The following is a 24,805-nucleotide window of genomic DNA, read 5'->3' on the forward strand; positions in this document are numbered from 1 at the left end:
CAGTTTTAATGATGTCATAATTTTAGTGCAAGCTCGCGCTCTCTCCCGCTCTCTCTCTCTCTCTCTCTCTCTCTCTCTCTCTCTCTCTCAGCACTCACACATACACACACAGAACAATCTACTATTGTAAGAATAAAGGAAACCACCACTCCGGTACAGAAAACAGTGACAGAGACAACTTCAACAACTACTCTAAATGACCACACAGTCGGTCACCTGTGCTCAGCAGGTGACAAACTAGGGAAGTATTAAGAAGCATCCACTGTATTTTCCATATAGTATCTTAGTCTGCTAGAGTCTCCTCAAAGAAAAAGTTAGTACTCTGTTGTATAGTAAGAAAGTTACTTCCAAGTCTGAATAATCTTCCAAAAGTCAAACCAAAGGAAAATAAAGCCACTCAGCGCTCATCTTCTTTCCATTACTCAGTGAACAGAGTAAACACGGAGACACACAGGCCAAGGAAGGTGGGGTATTTGGAAAAGCTAATCAGAACCATTTTCTTGACATAAACACTTAACCACGAAAGCTTTTTTTTGAAATACCTCTGCTGCAACAAGTGCAGAATACAAAAAAAAAAAAAAAGTGTCTAAAAAAAAATTGGAGGTGGGGCTGGAGAGAGGGCTCAGTCATTCAGAGCACTTCTCTCTAGAGGACCCAAGTTCCTACATCAGGTCGCTCACAACTCCAGTCTCCTTGGGCACCTGCACTCACATGCCCATGCCCATATGCAAACACACACCCCTCCACAGGCTTAAAGATAATAAAGTCACTATTTTTACATGTGTTTATTTTCTGCACAGCAGTGGAGGCGGGACTGCTGGCCACGGTGTACATCTGGAGGAGAGAGGTCCCCTTTGGAGGTTGGTTCTTTCCTTCTACCACATGGATCGCAGGAATTAAACTCGGGCCTTCAGACTTGGCAGCAAGCACTCTTACCCACTGAGCCATCCTGCTGGCCTGAGTGTTTCAATTTTTACTGATAAAAAAATTCAACATCTCTTTATCATTTTTAATATTATGCATTATCCTCTAGAAATTCCATTTCTTTACTTACCTTGAGATAAAGCCTGGACATTTATTAGAGTATCTTTCACCATAAAATAAACAGATAAATCCACTTGGCATTTTCAGTTTTTTTTTTTAATTAATTCAAATTTGTTGGATTCAGAATAGTGATTTTTTTTTTTAGGGGAGATACCACTGTAATTTGTTGTATATATGCAACCTTATTTCCATTAATTGTGTTTCATATATATACAAGACATTTTAAAACTGGGTAAAGTTTATTATTTAAACATTAGTAGAAATACAACTGTTATAACTTAAAGCTTGTCAGAAGATTAAATGTACTACTGAAATTGATAACAGAAAAATACCACACCAAAATTCCTCCTGGCTACCGACACAAACAAGTTAACACTTGAGTTCTCCTTTTTGCAGTCAGTAACTAGGAAAAAGACAAACAAAGGGCATAATTTCCATAATCACATTTTCCAAGCGCTCAAATCTCCCTTTTGGAAGCTGTACTAGAGCAAAAGCCTTATCACTTATAATTAGTCTCAGGGTACTCCTTTGCTAACTCTGCCAAGTTCTCTGACGCCCTCATTAGATTCATGGGAGATGAACAAGTCTCACTTTCAATTATGAACCCTGAAGCAAAGGGTAGACTTAAGATCCCCAGGCTCCTGAAACTTGAGCCTGTCAAGGGGACCCAGTACTAACTGGCTTCAACAGGGGGAATGGACAGACGTGCCTCTGAAAGAGATCAGATAACTATCTAATTGGAAACCTGATGAGCACTTTCCTCCTGTGCAGGGAAGGAAAATAAAAACTCACCCAGGATTACATTTTATTTACCAGAAAATTCAATCTTTACTGTATCATCTTTGTTCCTTTTTTAAAGGGATGGGGGAAAAGACTCAACCTGTCACCAGAAGTAAACACGAATCCTAAATTCAACTGGCTGGGCAATCCTACATGTAACTTAGGCGTCTGAGGTTAGCAATGAACAAGCGCTCAAATGACTGCAGTGTATTTGAGGGAGGAAATTCCATTACCCTAATGACTTCGACCTCTTTTTCTTCAGCGTTTCTCCACAAAGGATATAAACTACATCAAATATTTAAAACTGAGTTTTACATGTCTTTAAAATTAGATATAAAATACATTTGCTTCCAATCTTTTGTTAGATGAGGCAAAATGTGGGTTAGCAAGGTTTTCAGCAGACAATAATATAGTAAATACTTTAAGCTTTGTAACCCATCTCTAAACAAGCAAGTCTGAGTGGGTTCCAGTAAAACTTTATGTATGGAAGCAAGAATTAAGGGACAGATTTGTCCCCTGGGCCATTCTGTGCCAACCCATGAATTGGAGCAATAAATAAATATTAAATAACCAGTATCTGCTAACACCACCAGCCACCGGGAAAGAGCTCAACACAACGCAGCTAACAGAATCAACAAAGATTCTGGTTAAGTTAAATTTGTGGTGACATTTGCCTTTTTTTTCCCTCAAGACAGGCTCTCTCTGTGTAGCACAGTCTGTCCTCTGAAGGGCTGGGATGTGTGTGCCACCACTGCTCCTTTTAAAAGCACAATGAAGTTAAAACTGTGATGAAATATAAGTTTTAAAAACTTGGCAAGTAGAATAGGTACAAAAATACAACCATATCATGCTCAAAAGAAAACCTACCCTCAAACTAACAGAGATCCGCCTGCCTCTCTGCCTTCTTCAGAGTGCTGGGATTAGAGAGCCATCACCAGCTGTCCCGACAACCATTTCTTTACCATTATTGTTTGAGCAAAAAAGTTATCAGAGGCTAGAGTTGCTCAGGTAAAATATTAAATTTGGATTTACTTTAAAATTTATATGAACTATTTCTAAGCAGAGTATATCACATGACATTCACTTCTAGTTTTGATATAAGGGAGGCATCCCCCAATTCTTGCAAGTTGTAACTTAAAAAATATTTAAGTTCTGTTTTGCCAGTGGCCATGTCAGAGGAGCAGCAGGTGGCAACTGACTTCAGGGGATGGGCCCACCAGCATGTAAGGTCCTGATGGGTCCTCATAGGCAAGGCTCCGAGAGTCTGGGCCCCAGAATGTCTCTGCTACTGCTGTGTCTTTCCATGTTTGCCGCTGCCATTTTTCTCTGGTATCTGGCATGGTGTGAATGGGCATGGGGAGAGCCCCACTGGCCCTCATGTTATATGATTAACTACTGGGCATTTTTACCTGTGGATTATTAGGAAGATGTTTTCCTCCTAAGCTGTTTAACTGAAGCAATGATTTTATACAATAATAGTGTTAGTTTAAATAGGATTTTGATGACTGAGGGTCTTTAGTAAAAGCAAGATATGGTGCTGCCTCAACCCCTGATAAAGCGGGGGCTGAAGAGGATGGAAAATAAGAACAAGGAAATGTCACACAGTTTGTTTCTCTTGAGAAGACACATAAACTGTGGCTTAGTTAATGATTAAGAAAAACAGCTGTGTTCCAGAAGCTACCTACGTTAGCTCAAGTTCTTTTAATCTTAATGTTGATATGCTCATGAGTTTCAGTGTGCAACATAGCTGAAACAAATCTTTAAATAGAGATCTTAAGTTAGGTTAAGATGTTTTTGTTAATGGATTTGTGGTGAAAAATCTTGGAAAACAATTTAAAGACAAACAAGAACAATGACAGTCTGGCTATTGCTGACTGACTTGCTAGGATGGGTTGATGATGATTTATTCCTTGTACTCATTTCTGCCCTCAGCTTCCTGAAATTAAACAAACAACCAAACAAAAAACTACTGATGAGTGGGTATGCACCCTGAGGATTTTAAGTACAGCTGACTGTTTTTCATATACAAACGTTTAGATTTGTGATTATTCTAAGCTTTCTTAAAAGATTACCTTTTGAGATAAATAATAAAATGATAGGTCCTTTCTTTCTAATGGCAAAATGCAGTCTGCCAGCAAAAGAACTGGCCGAGAAAAATATCTTGTTTTGCTTACACTCTGTTAATCTATAACAAGTTGCTTGGACATGAATACATGTGGGTTCTTGGGACAACTTGTTTTTCACCTATAATACGTAAAATGTTTAATCATGTGAGGGATAGGGAAAACATGCTGTTTTTTACTTGTATTTATTGTAATCATTCACTAAAAATAGATTGTAACCACACTGTAATTTTTTATACTGCTTGAAAGATTCTGCTCGATATAAAAGCACTTGAGAGATTCTGCTGGATATAAAAAGGGAAAATATAAAGTTAGTTAGAAGGAAGAACTCAAGAGAGACAGAAGGGATACATCTAGATAGAGGTAAGAAAAGAAACTAAGACTGGAGAGAAGATAACAGAGAGACCATAAAGAGGTAGGTAGGTAGGTAGGTGTGTGTGTGTGTGTGTGTGTGTGTGTGTGTGTGTGTGTGTGTTCCCTTTTTTGCCAGCCTGAGAAAGCTAAGTTTTGTCCCCTTTCGCTGGCCCCAGAGAGTTAACTTTTACTCCCTCAGATAGAAATGTCAAGTTGAGTGATTAGTCCGTGGCTCTCCTTCAGTTCCTGAGCTGCTAGAGGCTGGTCCTCATGGCAGTGCTGATGCGGGTGTTTTGCCTGTATGTATGTGTGTGCCACCTGCATACTTGGTGCCTATGGAGGCTGTATCCAACAGCCTATCCCCTGAAACTGAAGTTACAGATAATTGTAAGCTGCCACTGTAGACAGCAAAGAGCCTTGTGCACACAGATAAGCACCGAAGAAGCCAGGAAAGTTAAACATACAGCTTACTTCTTTAAAGGAATGAGGTGTGAAGCTGGTCTTCCTGGAATGCTAGGAATGACGCTGTCTTACAACCTGGTGATCCTTTTCTGGTGAGACACGCTCTACCCTTATCTTCCAGAATTTATGTTTTTACTTAAACATAAATTCTAAATCTTTCCTCTAAATCTTCAGCATTGTTTTGAAACCATAAACCCACTCTTATGTGTGAGTTCAATTGTGCTTTATAGCAGCCTAAGTGAGTCTATGTTATCTTAGGGCCAGGCCAACCCTGACACCCACGGGTGTTTTTTACCTCAGCCAAGCCCCCTAGACGCTAAATCTTGGGCACTATCTCTGAGTCAACAGTACCCATTCTTATGAAAGAAACCAGATGTACTTTGTAAGGAATCTCATGTAAACATGTCTGCAATTGTTGTGCACTTGGAACTGAGTGAATTGTTATCCGAATACTTTTTTCAAATATGTGCTGTGCTAAAATATGGCTAAAGTAAAATGATCTGTATATTATTGTGTTGTCTTTGAATTTTTTTGGCTGCTAAGAGACACTGGATTATAAAAACTGCTAGATTAAACCAATCTCTATATTTTAAAAATATCTTGACTTCAAAATTTAAGTAAAAAAAAATGTTACTTTGGGGGAGAGGTTATGCTTTTATTTCCACAGGAAATGAGAGGCTATGGATTCATTCCAGAGTTAAGGAAAATCAGGTTTGATCGAGGAAGACTCCTTGAAAAATCTGACTACAAACATAAACAAATAAACCTAGAAGAACTACATGACACATGATATATATTTTACCTGCTCAAACATAAAACAAAAATCATCTTTGGCTGACTTGTGTACAATGAAGTCTATACTTGTATTATTAATGCAGATATATGTATATGTATATGTATGTATGTATATATATATATATATATATATACACACACATATATATCTTTAAAAAGTTTATGTACACCGGGTGCGGTGACACACACATTTAATCCCAGCACCCAAAAGGCAGAAGCAGGTGAATCTCTGTGAGTTCAAGGCCAGTCTGGTCTATAATGCAAGCTCCAGAACAGCCAAATATACACCGAGAAACCGTGTCTTGAAAAACAACAACAACAACAACAACAAAAAAAAAAAACCCAGAAGTTTATGTATTTTCAGAGCAAGGAGGCCAACCAACAACAACAACAAAAAAATCCATGGTCCATGTGATAAAACATTTCAAAATGTCTCTGATACAGTCTCTTCAAAATTCTGCATTCAGAACAGCTTCAAGGTTATTGGTTGAAATAATGCAGCCTCACAGAATATTCCAGTCAGGACTTAACCATAATCCTAAATTTTCTCAGGGTTTCCCCAAAGATAACAGCACCCACAAACAAGAGAAGCAGTCTAGAGAACTACACCCATATTCCCAAAAGATGGGTTACAGATATTTACTATTATTTAAGGGGAGGGGTGGTTAAAAGTTGTCATTATTAATGTTCAGTAAAAAAGTTGAACAAAGGAGATTAGATTCCAGGATTTTGTTCTAAAAAGAAATGGTGGGATATAGAAATGATAGGATAAAATGGTATATTATTGAATCTACTTTAATCTAAAAACGAACTATTAATCGTAAATATTTTACATTGGTATGGATTTTGGCTTATTGATACAAATTTAAAGTTAATTTTGTTATACTGTATGTATATTTCTACTCTTGTTTAAGGTATTGTGTTTATGCAGTTAATCTAAAAATATAATGTATAATTAAGAAATACAGACTAGTAGTCATCTATAATAGTCAAACTTATAGGCATGTTAGGTATGCTTTCAAGGTCATACACAGGTAGATATCTTCAAACACTTCAAAGACCTAGAGAATATGGGCATTTAATATGATTAATAACCTAAGGATTTTCATGATTGTGAGACACATCTGCTCCTGACAGTACCAATCTACTTCAGAGAAGATGATGGGCATGGAAGAAACTCTGTATAGAGGTTTTTGATTTTTTTAAATGGAAAAAGCTAGTCATGTGGGCAAAGAACCTGCCCTTGCCTCAAACGTTGATAGTATTCTGTTTAAACTGGACCAGCAGGATGCAAAAAAAAAAAAAAAGGGTAACTGTCAAACTTTGCCAAGACAAAGTAGGACAGTCCTTCAAAATTCCCTCCTTCACAAGAAAGTTTGTCAGATATGCTAGGCCTGTGGGCCAAAGTTGGATACCCCAACATTGCAGAGGAACTCTGGATGACTGTCCAGGTAGCCTGATGTCTCTGTCATTAACAAACATTTCATCCTTCTGGGGTCTTTGATGGCATTAAAGACTAAATAGTTAAACTTATAGTTTTCCTTAGTTATGACAGAAATCAAATTAAGTATAAAACTTTAGACTCACCAAAATAAGATAGATAATATTTTCTAATTTTGTCAAATACAAATAGACTGGATATTATAAATATAATTCTCACTTGATAACTGTTTTTGTTGTACTATGCTAATAAAGTTAAAACCTTCCTAATTAGACAAAAAGGGGGAAATGCTATGGAATAATACTTCTGTACACTGTAAAAATATATCACCATGATTGGTTTAATAAACAAGCTGACTGGCCAATAGCTGAACAGGATAAAGTTAGTCAGGAAAGTCAAACTAAGAATGATGGGATGAGGAAGGGCGGAGTCAGAAGAGTTGCCAGCCAGGTGCAGAAGGAACAGGAGATGAACATGTCATGCTAATAAAGGTGCTGCCATGTGGCAGAGTGTTAATAAGGAATATGGGTTAACTTTAAATGTAAGAGCTAGTTAGTAATAAGCCTGAGCTATTGACTGAGCATTTATAATATAAGCCTCAGTATGTTTCCTTGAGAGTGGATGGGGGAGACAAGAAAATTCTGTCTACAATAACCCAGTTCAGAAAAGTAAGGAACTAAATTTAGCAGAAGACCAAAGGTATTCATTCTCTGAACACAGACACCGATGTAATGTATTACAGTTTTTATTTAATAAATCATAGTTAAATCATACCTGCCATGTGCCATCATTCTACTTGCTTTACAAATACTGGCTCATTTAAGACACAGAAGCATTTTTGAAGTGATTATACATTATGCACCAAGTGCATGCAGCTGCCTGGGGTGACAGGTGTTTATAAGCCATGTGATGTGGGTGCTGAGAGCTAAATCTAGGTCCTCTGTAGAAGCGGCAAGTGCTCCTAAACTACTGAGCCACTTCTCCAGCTCCAGAAGTAACAATATTATATCCATGTTCTAGATGAGAAAAATGGAGCACTGAGAAGTTACATTAATTTGCCTATGGCCACATAAATATTAAGTAAGTGGTGAGGTTGAATTTCAACTTCAAATCACTGTATTTGTTGTCATGAAAGAAGGGGTTTGTTTTGTTTTGCTTTTGGAGACAGGGTTTCTCTGTGTATCCCTAGCTATCCTGGAATTCACTCTGATGGCCTCGAACTCAGAGATCCACCTGCCTCTGTCTCCTGAGTGCTGGGATAAAGGTGTGTGCCACCACTGTCTAACCATAAAAGTAGTTTCAAGCTGAGCTCCTGAAAATTACAGGGGCTTTGAAGGGACAGACTGTGTCTTTAATTCTTAAATCCTGAACACTGCTAGGAAGAGGATAACTAAATCAGTGCATATGTGAGATTTTAAAGAGCACTCATTTTGATTTAAGACTGCTGTACTTACAAAAGTTTCTTATTGTATGCTATCTAAATTACATGCAAAGGCTGGCATGTTGATCCAATTACAATATATACTGGTAACAACAGCTGAATGCATTCTGTGTATTATGCTATGTTTGATGTTGAAAATGTATTATGTGCTAAATCTTTTAATAGAAATCCTACCAGCTTGCAAACTGGTCTAGTTATTCTATAAATCAGTGTGGAGAATTCTCAAAAAGCTAAAAATAAATCTACCATACAGCTCATATAACCCAACTAAACCACTCCTTGGAGTCACTCGAAGGACTCAGTATCCTACTCTACAGATATTTACTTGCTCAGCCGTTCACTGCTGCTCTACTTACCATAGCTAAGAAATGGAAACAACCTAAACACCCTTCAGCCAATGAATGAATAATGAAAACGTGGTACATAGACACAGTGAAAGAAACGTGGTACATATACTCAGCTATAAAGAAAAAAGCCATGAACCCCGCAGATCAATGGGTGGCCCTATAAAATATCATATTGAGTGAGGTAACCCAGACCCAGAAAGACAAATGTCACATGTTCTCTGTCACTGGTGGCTCCTAGCTCCAAATCTTTAGATGTGAGAACATACCCTGCAGTCACTGCAGAAACCAGGAAAATAAAATGATACTACTGCCAGGACAGGAGGATTAGAGAACAACAGGGAGGGAGCATCAGGGTGGGCAAAAGGAGGGGCTCTAATTAGGGAAGGGGAGGGGGAATATAGAAGGAGGAGGGCAAAATAACAGTAGTGATGTCTGAAAAAAAATAAGAACTAGTCATATTACTATCTACCTAAAAATAGGTCTATAATGTATGAGTTTTGTATAATTATACTTATATAGTTTAAATGAAATTTTCTTATCTGGTCAAGCAATGCTACACAAAGACCATCAAACAAAAATGCCAACATCAGGCATGAGAAGCCCTGCTTTGAGCTGTTGGTCAGAGTCGTCCAAGAGACTCCCTTACAGGCTATTTATTACAGGCTATTTATTGCAATTGTCCTTGTTTGTCTCCCAGAGGTAGAAGATTAAGTCTACCATACACTTCAGATGCAGGGCCCACAGGCCCATAAGCTGGAACTGACCTGAAATGCCTCCTCCCCGCGTACTGGCTTTTATGGTACCAGAAGGCACCATACAAACTTTCAAAGATGGGAAGCAACTCACAGTCCTACCCAACTATGCTACCATTGACTTATGCAGGTAATTGTACTATCTTACCCCTCATCAAGGAGACTCCTCTTTGCAACAGATGGAGACCACCACAGAAAACCACAATCTATGAAAATGCAGCCTAGAGACCAGTTCCAATGGATATGGAACTGTAGCACCTAAGGTTCAGGGAACATTACAGAAGAGGGGGGTGGAGAGATTTTAAGAGCCAGAAGATCAGGGTGTTTGCTGTGAAACTGTGTCTCCCAGTAATGTCAGAAGCTACACCCATTAAGTCTTAAAACAGGATTGCCTAAACCAGAGCTGATAAAGACAACAACAGGTGTGCTAAAGAGGACTAGAGCGGGGTGGGGTGGGGAGGGTCAATAACACGAGGCCTCAACCCTTAAAAAAAAAAAACCAAAAACCTACTGGCCATGAAGGAATGCTGAGAGTGGGAGAGAAATAACTGTCCTCAGGGATGAGTATACCAATTGGTTATCCAATACCAAGCAGTCAACTCTGAACACATACATACAAGGAATATACTATGTAGTAATTGGAGCAGTGGGCTGCTTCCCGCCACTCGGCTAGCTTTACCCGAAATAATTACACAGACACCGCATTCTTTCAATCACTGCTTGGCTCTTTAGCTCCAGCCCTTTTCTCGGCTAACTCTCGCACCTGGGCTAGCCCATTTCTAATCATCTGTGTGTAGCACCCCAAGGTGCGCTTACCGGGAAGATTCTAGCCTACGTCCATCCTGGGTCGGAGCTTCATCGCGTGTGCCTCAGAGAGCAGAGCTCTCGCCTCTGCCCGCAGGAGTGGAGCATCATGTCTCTCTGAGGCGTCTGCCCCTGAGAGGAGAGCTGTCGAGTCTCTGACCTCACTTCCTCTTCCTCCCAGCGTTCGCTCCTCCCACCTACGTTCTAACCTATCAGGTCAAGCAGCTTCTTTATTTAATCAACCAATGACCTTCCTCCATCACTACTACAAACTGAGAAGGTTGTATTTATGTATTTAGGAATATGTATGCATATACATATACGTATGCAACAATAATCAATAAAAAAAGACACCACGAATTTGAAATAGGGCACAGAGAAGTATATGAAAGGGTTTGGGGGATGGAAAGGGAAGAGATAAATGATGTAATTACATTACAGTATCAAAAATAAAAGTATTTTAAAAAAGCAACACCACCAGATAAAGGTTATTATTTCATAGTATAAACAAACCGAAGCTCAGAGAGCCTGTGATCATTAATGATGATCTTTAATCTTATTAACAATATGCTAAGAACCATGGATTTAATCCAGATCTGACTACATTCTTTGCAACAAAGTATTTGTTTACCTGATTTGTATGTGCCGTTCAAATATTTCTAGCATTAGATTAGGGTGATGATGGCATACTGTATGGAACAAGAAAACTGGTGGCTGGCTAGCTAAATACTAACCTGCTTATGTAATTCAGTTGTATTATCCCATTTTCCACATGTACTAATTCCAAGCCTGGTATACAGTAGCATATCTGGCCATTAAACACGTTAAGAACTGGGGCTTTAATAAAGGGTATAGTTGAAAACTCAGAATGTTCTGCAATGCAACTGTCAGAATTTTATCTACTGGTGTCCAATGCTATAATGCCAGTAAAGGAGGTCTGATAACTTGTACACAAGTCAACTTTTATTCAGAAATGTTCTTACTGGAGAAAGCTATGAGAAAAGAACAGGAGATTTGTTTTGAATAACCTGGAAGGTGAATATATTGCTAACAACCAGAACTAGAGTGAAACCCATGCAATCCTGATTTATCTCCCTTTTCCTTTCCATTGTTAATCTAATCTAATTATTAACACCATTTCCTGTACTATGAAGGATGGTTTTTTATTCCAAAAAAGATTTACTTATGTTTCTGTGTGTGTTATGTGTATGTATGGAGATGCCTACAGAGGCCAGAAGAGGGCACTGGATCCCTGGAGCAGGATATGCAAATGGTTGAGCCACCCGATGTGGGTGCTAAGAAGCAAACTTGGATACTCTGTCAAAAGCAGCAAGTACTTTTTGCTTCCCCTTCTATTGTTCTTATTTATTTATTTATTTACTTACTTACTTACTTATTTATTTCCTGAGACAGGGTTTCTCTGCGTAGTCCTGGCTGTCCTAGAACTGTAGAACAGACTGTACTTGAACTCTGAGAGATCTGCCTGCCTCTGCCTTTTGAGTGCTAGGATTAAAGGTGTGCACCACTTCTGCACTGATTCTTTTCTTTTTCTGAGACAGCATTTCTTGATGGCCTTGGATGGCTTAGAACTCTCTAAGTGGACTGGGCTGGCCTTGAATTCAGACCCAGCTGCCTCTGCCTCCCAAATCTTAGGATTAAAGGTGCATGTCACCATGACTGTTTTTAAAAGATTTATTTATTTTTATTTTGGGTGTTATTGTTTTGCTCGTATGCATGTGTGTGTACCATGCCTATGCCCGGTGCCCTCAGAAGTCAGAAGAGGGCACTGGATTCCTGAAACTGGCATTACAGATAGATATGAACCACCAGATGGTGCTGGAAACCACTTGTCATCTTTCCAGACGTTCTGCAAGTGCTCTTAATAGCTGAACCATCTTTCTAGCTACTTACAGTTATTTTCTAAAAAGTTTGAGGTTATTCAGGAACAGCTAACATTTACTGAGCACTTACTATATACAAAATCAATGAGCTGAGTGCTGCTGTAGGTACAACTTTATCCTCACAAGCATGTTCAAGCACTAGTATTCTCTAAATCTTTGTGTGTGCACATGCACATGAGGATGCATGTGCATATGCAGGCCACTTGGCTTGCTGAGACTGGGTCTCACTGCATCTAGGGCTAAAGGAGTTGACTCGGTTGGCTGGCTATGGAGTCCAGAAACCTGTCTCTATGCCTCCCTCCCAGCCAGTGCTGAGATCACAAGCACTTTACTAACACATCTCTGAGGTCTCTTTACTGTGTGTGTCATGAGACAGAGAAGCTACTCAAGGGGAGTTAGTATAAACTCTTAGAGGCACTATAGAGACTTGCTTTAATCTTTATACTATGCTTAGAGCTAAGGTGGACAGAAGGCACAACACTTATTAGCTGTTATGAGAGCCCACAATTTTTATTGGAGTCCATGAAAATGTTTTAATAGTTAATATTACGCAGTATTATGTTTACATAAGAATAAGTTCACTGCTATTTCAAGTTATAGAACAGAATCTTAAGCATTTTTTTATGATAAAGGGACTTGTAAAAAAAGTCATAATGTGGTACTAGCTATACCACTGGCTTTTCTTCTCTATCTTCCCCAGTTTTCTCATTTCTCATATATAATTTGCTATCTGAGTCTTTCATTGTCTTGAATGTCTCTATAATTATATTTTAAAACCAAACTGACTCCTGGAAAAGTGACAATGATTAATCACTTGAAAGTTTAATTCATCTAAGAGGATGAAGCATCATGTATGACTTATTCCCACTACTGTCCCATCTTTGTCTGCAGGTAGGGGACCCTGGGGTGTGTAGGCAGCCATTTCATCTTGTCTACTGATGCACAAAAGCTACACATACTACCTAATACAGAAAGTCCTTATGGTATGTCTTAACCACGAACGGGTTACAAGTCTTCCAAGCATCCTGAACAGTATGTTTACTCACTGTTAATTTTGAACATCAACTTGATGAGGCAATCAGACGTCCAGATATTTGGTCAAACATGAGGATATTTCTAGGTGAAATTTAATATAGGAGTTGATAAACTGACTAAAACAGGCTGCCTTCCCTGAGATGAGAGGGCTGCATCCAATTAAAGACCCAAAGAGAAGAAAAAACAAAACCTGAGAACCATAGAATTTCTGTCTAAAGATACCAGTTTTCCTGTCTTCTTACCTGAACTGTATTCTGAACACACAACACTCTCCTGGTTTTCAGGCCTTCACATTCACACTAGAACTACAGCTTTTATGGTCTCCAGCTTACTGTGTATTATCTACTATGTACTTATTCCTTCTTCCTTTCCCCTCCACACACCCCATTGTTTCTACTTGTTCTATCTATACATCCATTTCCTTAAATGATACATCTCTATTTCATAAATGACACAGATTATAAAAAGGGTCTATTGGGTTAAGGATGTGGCTCAGTGGTAGAATGATCCCTAGCAGAGACAAGGTCCTATTTTGAATCCCGAGTATTGTAAAAACAAACAAAACTCGGGGAGTTTCGTGTACTGAAAGTGTAGCTCGGCTTCTCAGAGGCACGAGTGGCATGGCTCCTGGGATTTTAGACTTGGCTCGTCTGCTATTTGAAATGCACATGTCTTTACAGTACCTTGTATTTAAGGCACCTGTTAAAACCTCCTCAGCTTATTTCCAATTAGTTTTTCTTTCCTGCTTATGATGAAATCCTGGTTTTTCTATTGCAATAGAACACCAAGTCTTATGTTAAAGAAATTTAAAATCCAAGTAATCTAATCTTCCACTTCAGAGGACACCTTATGCCTTACCATCATTAAATATTAAGTCAGATATCAAATACAAGCTACACTTGTATACTTATCAATCCCTAATTTCAAACTATAAAAAGAGTGACCATCGTAATATTTACCGTGCTCTGAAAAAGATAATTAGTTCCCTCTGCACAGTTTCTGGACAAATCTAACACAATACTTCTACTTGGTATTAAAGGCCAGAATGACAAATTTTCTGAGGGCAAAACAGTAAAAACAACAACAATAACAACAAAACCAATTCACCAAATACTTAGTAAACAAAGATTCATAAGGCCAAAATCTTAAATCTTACTACCTGGTGTTTTTTTAAAGATTTACTTACTTACTATCATTTTATGTATACGGGTACTTTGTCTGCATGCACATCTGCACACCAGAAGAGGGCATTAAATAGTTGTAAGCTGCCATGTGGTTGCTGGAAACTGAAGCCAGGTCCTCTGGAAGAGGAGACAGTGCTCTTCATGGCCGAGCCATCTCTCCAACACTATTTTTTTTTAATGTTTTTATTTTGTGTATGTGTGACTTATGTATACTTAATAAGTACAGGCGCTGAGGGAGTCCAGAGGCGAGGGATCCCTCTGGAACTGGAGTGACAGGCAGTTGTGGGTCACTTGGCTCAGATGCTGGGGTACTGGATTCATGTACTCCAGAAGAGCAGCTCTCTCAACTGCTGAGCCATCTTTCCAGCCCCTATACCCTTCATTCTTAAAGGTCTCGAATTTCATCTAATAACCTTTTTCAGTAATAGCAGCTGGATGGCTACTAACAAAAAATAACTTCATGGCCTACCTTCTAGAAGAAAACCTTAGTGTTTACCAATGACCTAAATTCTCAAGTAAAGTTCTGAGTAATATTTAGTTTTACAAAAGCTCAGTGTTAAATCAATGCTTTATGTTATAAACTCTTTTGCTGAAAAGGCTCCTTGGCCATTTAATCAAGACTCCTGGCCAGGTGTGGTGGCTGGCGCTTGCAACCCAGCACTTAGAAGACTGATAAGGAAAGCTGCTGCAGCTGAGAGACATTTTAAGAAAAACATTAACGAATATAATCCTCCCTCAAAGGGCAAGATTAGGACTAATGTACGTTTTCAGCAGAACCTGAAGTCCAGGGAGCAAAGTCCAGGCCAGCTTCCTTCAGAACAGCAGGCCAGAATGTACTGACCCGTCTGCTAGGCTAACCCATTTCCCACTCGGCCGCCTTCACAAACGGCTTCAGTGTTTGCTCTCCCACTCGACGTCTACCTCTAAAGTTCTGCAGGTCCCATTCCCCATTTATCAAAGTATGAAGCCTGGCCCAAAAGATTTCAGCAAACTTTATATTTTTTGCTATTTCTATGTAATTTACATTTTAACAAAACAAAATTCTCTTTCTGTACATTTTCCACTCATTATCCCAAACCATAAAGCTTTCACGAGGCTGTCAAGATGCAACATCACATGTCTTATTCCACTGAAGCCCATATATGATACATGTATGTGTGTATATACACATTCAACTATTAAATTATATATAAACAAATTCAACATGTATGATGCAAGAAATTTCCATTTGAAGTGGTTATACTTTTAAAAACTCATGATCTGTTGTTAAAAGTTCTCAGACTACAAATTAAAGATAAAGATCATCCAGTACCACTGTCACCCTATACTTCACTGCACGGAAACTAAATAGGGAAAAGGTTAGGTCAAAGCAATAGTTTTCATTTTGTATTAAAATTATTTAATTCGCTGTTAGAATTATAAGGCTTTCCTCAATGATAAATTATTAAGCAGTAATACCATACACTAGCTGAATCGTGCAATAACTGAACTGGCAAACAAACTACTCAGACACTTAAGAGTCCAGAAAAAGTGAGAAGCTCTGAGTGTCAACTGGTCCCACCACATGTATCAAAGCTGTCAAAGCAGTGAAGCAGAATCTTTTCAGTTAACAGACTTCGGAGATAGCTCTAGTTGAAAATGGATTTCTTAGCAAGAGACAACTGCAAAACCAACAGACAGAGCTACTGTGAGAAAGAAGCCTGTGGACAAGATGCCCACATCAATCACCACTGTAAAGAGGAGACTTTTTTTCCTCACAACTTGTTCTGACTAATGGTAAGCACTAGTACAGAGAACAACTCAGGATTGGGAAACAGTGATACCAAACTACAACTACAGGGGATGTTTTAGGTCAAAATAAATATTAATGAATCTTTTCTGAAAGCATGTGAACAAGAAAGAATTGCACACAGGTGTTGAGTGGTAAAGATATTCTCCCTGATACATCTACTCCCTAAGAATTGCTATAAACAAAACAAAAACCACATATACACACAAGCAAGAAACTATAAATAAATTACTATAACCACAATAAGATAAGCCACAGTTACTTCTTCTTCTAGGGCTAAACCTTAATTTATCTCATGAGAGATCTTTTTGTGGCTGTTATATTATGAGGTTTCAAATCCCATTAGCTCTCTCCTGTAATCAAAACTGTACTTTGATTTTTAAGGGACATAGTTAAATGACCTTTTTTTAAACTCTAAAGTTAAAAAAAAGACAACCTTCTTTAAAAATCACTATAAAGATAAAAATGGAAGGAAAATGGCTAATATTTAAAACAAACATTATTAATAAATAATTTAAATTGATGCATTTCTGTTAACTAAGAAATTCCCCATGATAGCAATTTTACAACTTTCAAAGGTTGTGAAAACTCTAATCTCTAAATCAGGCCAGCAAATATCATATTTCATATAGAAACCGCTTTAGCAGGTATTTAGTTAATTTTTTAAAGTTGTATTAGAAGTTTCCCTGGCAATTAACACGCTATTAAAAATAGAGGAAATTAGTAAATACCTGAACTGAAGTGGCTGAATCCTGCAAATGGCCACTAGCAACTGTTCCTTTGGAAGTGGCTAAAGGGATGCTGTGCATCTTAGGGGTTCCCAGAGCATCAATGTTTTCATCTGTCCTATGTGACTGCCAGACTTCCTTTCGATGCTGGGATTCAGGAGCCTGCTGGTCTCCAAAGGCAGCCCAAGAACAACCATCTTTTTGTTCATCCTCAAAAGCATTCCAGTCTGTAGCTTGGCTAGGACCAGCTGAACTGAAGTCAGCAAAGTCATCAGAGTCCTGAAAAGCACTACTGCTGTCTTGAGTATTTGGCACAGAATCAAAATCTCCAAATTCACTGTCTTGACCATTTTTCAGTTTTGAGTCAGGTTCACTGTCTTTTCCAGCAGACTTCCCTGCCAACTGATCTTCCTCTGACAAACTACCAGAGGTCTGTTTTAGGTTGGACTCAGTAAATATCATTTCCTCTTGGCAAGAAGCAGCATTTGTATCCTCAAATTCTCCAAAATCATCACCTGGCTCACTAAAATGTAGGAAATGTTCCGAGGTCTCTTCGAACGTGACATCACTCATTGAGTCTTGAGTACAAGTAACAAAAGGAGGAGTGGCGCCACTGGCCGTACCAAAGTCGCCAAAATCATCTTCATTGGTATCGTGCCAAGCTGCAAAGTCGTTACCACTGTCACCATTTTTTATGCTTGCAGCCGAATCATCCAAAATATTTTCCTCTGTGAGATCAAGGTTCGGGCTTTTGGAATTAGTAAACTTTCTATTTTCTTCTTTGGAAGAATCAACTTCATTAACATCAGAAGTTTTAACAGAATCCATGCACAGGTCAGCACATTTAGAAGCAAATAAATCATTTTCCTCAGTTTTACACTGGTCCCGCCTAATGCCTTCTGAATTTCCAGTTGAATCTACCAAGTTCCAAGCCTCAGACTGAATTCTTGAATTTAAAAATTCATCTTGTCGCAGTGTTTGAAGGTCTTGTTTTTCAACATGGAGATCTCTGTCAGTTATTACATGGACCTCTGAAACACAGACTTGATGTTCTCCATCAGTAACTCCTTCATCCTCAAGGCTTCTACCCACAGACACACCCTTCCTAGAGTTCAGTTCGTTGACTCTGTTGACTCTGCTGTTTTCCTGGATGGTCAGTGCATCACCATCATTTAAAACTGCACATTCTACTTCTTCTAGTTGTATCCTTTCTGTTTGGGAAAAGGCAGCAAAATCCGCAAATTCCTTAGCAGGACTAGATGCAGACTCTAAACCACACTCCGTGCCACAAGGGCTATGAGGTTTCAATCTCCTTGAATCAGCCACGTTGTCCAGGTCTTCTGTTCCCTGAGGATTTACAGTTTCTAAACCTGCAAACCCGTTTGTTAGACTTTCCAGGCAAGGCGGCTTTTCACCATTGCAGCTCTCTAACTGCTTGGTTTGATGAACAATGTTTCTGTCAGTTCTAAAATCTCCCGGAGAGAAACATCTGGGTTGTCCAGTGTTTGGTCCCGGTATCACTACTTTATTTAAATCTCCCAGGCTTTCCATGCCATCGATGGAAGTCTCTAAAATTTTAGATGGAATCATTTCTTTGCTGGTGGTAGAAAGTACAACATCAGATTGACTTTTCAGAGGAGCAGAAAGTTCAGCAGTGATATCCTTATCATTACCATTTTTAACGGACTTAAAGCTTGTAAGGCTATCTACATTTTCTGAGTAATCGTGAATTGGCATAAAATGGTTTGAAGGTACAAAGTCCTCCTTAGGACGAGTATAATCTGGTGCATCAAAATCAACAAACCCTACACCAGAAGGGCTGACTTCTGAAAATCCACCAAATTCCCCAAATTCATCCTCATCGTCATCCTCTGCTCCATTGTCTAGCGGTGGGGGAGATGAAGAATACATTCGAATGATGTCTGGCTCCATTGTCTAGCAGCTTTCCAATAATTAATTTATGCCTAAAAAAAGAAAAATCATTTTTTGTTGTTGAGAAGAGATGAGATATAACAGGTATTTCAAGCTACTTTAAGAACAGAACAGTTATCTGGGCATGGTAACTTAGGAAGTGCACACAGGACGCCTAACGTCACCCTCAGATACACGGCTAGTCAATCTGGGCATTGATTTCAAAATACCAAACAAACCAAACCCTCTACCACCAAAACCATGAAGAATACTGTTCTGCTCTGTGTATGCGTGTGTGTGTGCAAATACAGGTGCATGTGTGCTTCTGGGTGCAATTCATGCATTGTTACTCAGACTCCACCCATCTTTTTGTTTTTGAGACCTGGTCTCTAACTGGTCTAGAATTTGCCAAGCAGTTAGCTACCTGGCCAGCATCAGAAACACCTGTCTCCAGCTCCAACTGACTGTTTTTTATGCCCTTGGGTTCTGGTGATAAAATTCAGGTTCTTGTGTTTTGGCCAGCACTATTTTTCTGTTAGGTAAAATGTTTTTTAATCTTAATTTTTTAGCATTTATTACTAGGGGCATTTGGCAAAACAATGAAAATTTGGGATTTCAGAGAATCTTTTTCTTTTCTTTCTCCCCCCCCCCCCCAGACAGGTTTCTCTGTATAGCTTTGAATATCCTGGAAAGCTCCTGAAGACCAGGCTGGCCTCAAACTGAGAGCTCCTCCTGTCTCTGCCTTCCAAGTACTGGGATTAATTAAAGGCGTGTATTACTAACACCAAGCTGTGATTTCAGAGAATCTTGAACATATACTTATAAAAGTACACCTATAAAATTTTCTCTCAGGTACTCTCCTATCTTTTAAAAATTCTTGTTCAAATTTACTGGGGGACTCAGTGTTTGCCTAGTAGATCTGTATAAGCTCCCCCCCCTCTCTCTGTGTTTACATACATATGTGTGTGTAAAACATTATGTATATAATTATTTTATCTCTAATAACTGCTATTAATTATGTTCTTCATTTTGCTTTCCAATGTTTATTTCTGGTTCAAGTTGACTTTTGGATAACTTTTTTTAAATAAGTAAATAAAATCTCCTTCCCAAGACTGTAGCATTTTTTTAAAGATTTATTTATTTATTATGTATAGGTGTTCTGCCTGCATATCAGAAGAGGGCGCCAGATCTCATTACAGATGGTTGTGAATTACCATGTGGTTGCTGGGAAATGAACTCAGGACCTCTGCAAGAGCAGCCAGCGCTCTTAACCTCCGAGCCATTTCTCCAGCCAACTTTCGGATAACTTTTAATTCTGAATTAGTTCAAAGCTCAGAAGATGTGAAAAACTGTAGGATTCTCATACACATACTCTACCCAGGTTCCCTTGATGATGACGCAGCCAACAACCACAGTGCAAATGTCTTGACTTATCATGGACTATATTGTCATGGAACACATGTAGATTGCTCCAAGAACCTAAGTTTTCATTTCTTTAAGACACAACTATGCAGTAATTTGAACATCGGGTCACATAGTATGTTCAACTTCATTTAAAAAAAAATTTTGAGAAACTACTTTTTCAAATTCACTTTTATAATAACAAATCAATTTGCAATCTCCTCATCTGCAATTTTCTTATTTTGCTATCATACCAGCTTGAATGAATAAACATTTACTTTTACTGTCCTCTACTTCTGTACTTAGAAAGAACACTAAAAGAAACAAATTTAAAACTTATTTTGCTGTATAAAGATCCAAGTAAATTTATGGATATGACTTCTCATACTCATTAACTTATAGTATTTTAAGTACTTAATTCCTAAAGTAAACCTGCCAGAGCTATTTCAATCCTTTGTGTAAAGATCAATAAATGAGACCTCATATTAAAAACAAAGGCTGGGGCTGCAGAGGTGGCACTTATTGCTCTTGCAGAGGACCCAGGTTCAATCCCCAGTACCCACACGGTAGTTTACAACTAGCCATTACTCCAGTTCCAGGGTATCTGATGCATTCTTCTGATGTCCTTGGGCACCAAGCACAAACACATGCATGTAAGCAAAACATTTCAGCAAAAACTTCATACGCAATATAAAATGAGCAATTTTTAAAACGCAAGGGTTGGGCAGGGAGGAAGATGACAAAACTATTTTATGCATAGCTCTGTGAATGAGAAAGGGCAACTGTATTCTGGAGAAAGAAAGAACTCTAGGAATCAAGAAAGAGCTTACAGTGTCAGGCCCAGTGGCTCCAACCTGCAATCCAAGCATGTATAAGGTTGTAGGGGATTCTAAGTTTGGGGCCAGAATAGACTACATAGGAAATTCTAGACTCACTGGGGCCACATATCCAGTTCCTACCTAAAAAAGATGATGAAGGGTAGGGAAGGAGAAAAAGCGAAAATGGGAACCAATGAAAATACATAGGAAAACTAAAAAGCATACTGGAGCAGCAGAAATGCAGGCCCGCAGCCCTGACTTCAGGAATCCAGCACAGCAGGTAGAGCTTGTTACCACAGCTTCTCTCCTCTACACAGTACTGAGGAGTGAGCTGTAGTGATAACGTTGTTTGTAATATAACAAATACAGCTTGCCTGAAGATCAGAGTGCAGACCTAAGCCACTGGTGGACAGGCAGTGGTGGCATACACTTTTAATCCCAGCACTTGGAAAACAGAGGATCGATGTTAGTTCAAGGCCACTCTGGGTTACATGAAATTAATGTAGTCTAAAAGAGAACAGAGTCGGGAGGCAGTGGATCACAGCTTTAATCCCAGCACTTGGGATCACACGTTTTTAAGCCCAGTACTAGGGAGGTAGAGACAAGATATGGCTGGTTAGAGAGAGGAATATAAGGTGACAGGAGGCGGGAGCTCAGATGCAGTCTGAAGATGCAGTCTGAGGATTTGAAAGAGGTAAACGGTCTCTAGTGGCTGCTGCTCTGCTTCTCTGATTTCTCAGCTTTCAACCCCTAATATCTGACTCCAGGTTTTTATTAAGAACAATTAGAATTCGTGATATAATGAGCCCCAGGGAAAAGCTGCTCACTAAGAAGACCTCACCTAAAAGTAAAAGATCATTCCCCCAAACAGAGCTCACATACCAACACAGAAAAATATTAAGAATTATGAATAAACAGAGTACTGTTTCTGACAAATTCATAACTCACCAGTAACTAAATTTAAATCTATGAAATACTGTATAAAATAAATGTAATTTTTTTTCTTTTTTAAAAAGATTTATTTATGTATTGTGTATACAGTCTACATGCCAGAAGAGGGCACTAAATCTCATTATAGATGGTTGTGAGCCACCATGAGGTTGCTGGGAATTGAACTCAGGACCTCTGGAAGAACAGCCAGTGCTCTTAACCTTTAAGCCACCTCTCGAGTTCAAAATAAATATAATTATGGGCAAATAACTATAAAGATTTATTTAAAAAATGATCAGTGAACTCAAAGAGAATAAAAGAATTCAATAAATTAAGGAATAATTAAAAGTAAAAAAATAAGCCAGGCTATGGTGGCACATACCTTTAATCACAGCACTCAGGAGGCAGAGGCAGGTGGATCTCTGTGAGTTTGAGGCAAGCCTGGTTTTCACACAAAGGACCAGAATAACCCTGACAGGTTCTGTTTAGAATGAAGTATATAAAACATTATCATTTATTATGATGATGATGATGAATTATTGTCATAGAGGATCTGAAAGAACATGTCAATAAAAGACTCTGAAAAAGAAGCCAACAGAGTCTTAGAAATGAAAATCTCAACATATCAAAAAAGTAACTCAGCTGAAAGCCTCACAAGGAACTGGAGCAAACACATCAGGGCTTAAGGACAATGTGGACAAATTATCACATTCAGACATAGGAAGGAACGATCTATAGAAAATACAAGACCTAGGAAAGGTAAGGGACCAAAATTATGAATTGGTGTAGACGAACGAACAGAAATGAAAGCAAAAAGCACAGAAAACTTATTCAAAAAAACACTAGATTTCCTAAACCTTACAGACATGCTTAGAGGAAAACCTCTCCACACCATGTCATAGTTAAAACTGCCAAAAGTACATTACAAATGAAGAATATATAAAGCTACAAAAGAGAAGTGTTGTTACTTATAAAGGAGGTCCATCAGAATACCAGAAAAATTATGAGCAGAAATCTAAAGGTTAGAAGGTGTAGAATGCTGTATTTCAAGTCCTGAAGAAAATGACCGTCAACTAAGATTACTGTATACAGCAAGGTCATCCTTCAGAATCAAAGGTGAGATAAAGACATCCCAAGATAATCCTAAACCAAATTCATAATCTCTAAACTATATACAAAGAGGAGGAGGATAAATACAAACATGAAAGAAATAGTAAGATTCACCAGACTAGTAAAATAAGCCAACGAGAATTAGGAAAAAAACCCAACATGACTGATCCAATAAAACATCAAACCTTTAATATGAATTTAGAGAAAAAGAAATGGGTGTAGATTAGTCAAAGTAACCCCCCCCCCCAAATCAAAATGACAGGAGCTAGTAACATATACCTTTCAGCAATAACTGTGAATATAAATGGCCTTAATTTTCCAATTAAAAGACTGAAAATGACTTAGAGGTCAAGGACTGGTCAACCATTAAGCCTTACATGATAGACGTGTACAAGTCCAAAAAAAAAAGATCATCATAAAGGTAGAAATAAATACGGTAGCTGAGACATTCATGTTTTGTTGGTTTGTTTGTTTGTGTAGCTTTGGCTATTCTGGAACTTGCTCTATAGACCAGGCTGGCCCCAAACTTAAGATATCCAGTTGTCTTTACCTCTGAGTGCTAGATTTAAAGGTGTGTGCTACCACTGCCTGGCCTTCTGTTAGTTTTCAAAGAAAGAAATTATAAAAGATACACACAAATCCCGTTTTTTTTGCCTAGTGTCCATGTTCTTATACCTACACATGTGGCTTCTTCCTCCTTTGCTTGCTACCTTAATGCCTTAAGACAGTGTTTTTCACTGAACTGGACGCTGACCTTAGCAAGGCTGGCTAGCCAGCAAGCAAACTCCTGGGATCTGCCTGTCTCTGTACCCCAATACTGGGGTTATAAGCACATATAGTCACACTTGGCTTTGTAGGTGCTAGGAATTTAATATAGATCAGGTCTAATACATTGAGCCATTTCCCCAGCTCTCAAAATGAAAATAAATAAAATAAATAAATAATAAACATTGAAAGAGATGTCTCAGCATTTAGCCTCCTCAGGCACCTATAAACAGATACTAATAAACACACAGGCACATAAAATACAAATAAACTTTTTTTTTTTTGAGACAGGGTTTTTCTGTGTAGCTTTGGAGCCTGTCCTGGAACTCTCTCTGTAGACCAGGCTGGTCTTGAACTCACAGAAACCTGCCTGCCTCTGCCTCCCGAGTGGTGGGATTAAAGGTGTGCACCACCACTGCCTGGCTACAAATAAATCTTTTTTAAAAATCAATTAAGGGGCTGGAGATGTGGCTCAACAGTTAAGAGCCCTGGATGCCCTTGCAGAAGACCTAGGTTCAATTCCCAGTACCCTCACAGTAGTTCACAACCACAATCTCCAGTTCCAGCAGATCTGACACCTTATCTTCTGACCTTCTCAGGCAAAGGCACACACATCATACACATACAAAGGCAAAACATTCATATGTTTTTCTTTTGTTTTTTTTTTTTTTTTAATTTTTCGAGACAGGGTTTCCCCGTAGCTTTTGATTCCTGTCCTGGAACTAGCTCTTGTAGACCAGGCTGCCCTCAAACTCACAGAGATCCACCTGCCTCTGCCTCTCGAGTGCTGGGATTAAAGGCGTGCGCCACTACCGCCCGGCAAAACATTCATATGTTAAAAAATAAAAAAGGGTATATTTAAATAAATGCATTACTCATAGAAACTATAC

General features: G+C 38.7%; 1 protein-coding gene across 2 annotated transcripts in view; it reads right to left on the reverse strand.

The window, feature by feature from the left end:
• The window catches only part of Aftph (aftiphilin), a 66,488-nt gene that overhangs the window by 23,612 nt on the left and 18,071 nt on the right, over positions 1–24,805 (reverse strand). For both annotated transcript variants that reach the window (XM_013353510.2, XM_013353509.2), the window contains exon 2: positions 16,984–18,944. In XM_013353510.2, the coding sequence (XP_013208964.1) occupies positions 16,984–18,912 (1,929 nt within the window). In that variant the 5' untranslated portion in view covers positions 18,913–18,944. The remainder of the gene's footprint in view (positions 1–16,983; positions 18,945–24,805) is intronic.

This window comes from Microtus ochrogaster, unplaced genomic scaffold (genome assembly GCF_000317375.1).
Source record: "Microtus ochrogaster isolate Prairie Vole_2 unplaced genomic scaffold, MicOch1.0 UNK9, whole genome shotgun sequence".
NCBI lineage: Eukaryota > Metazoa > Chordata > Mammalia > Rodentia > Cricetidae > Microtus > Microtus ochrogaster.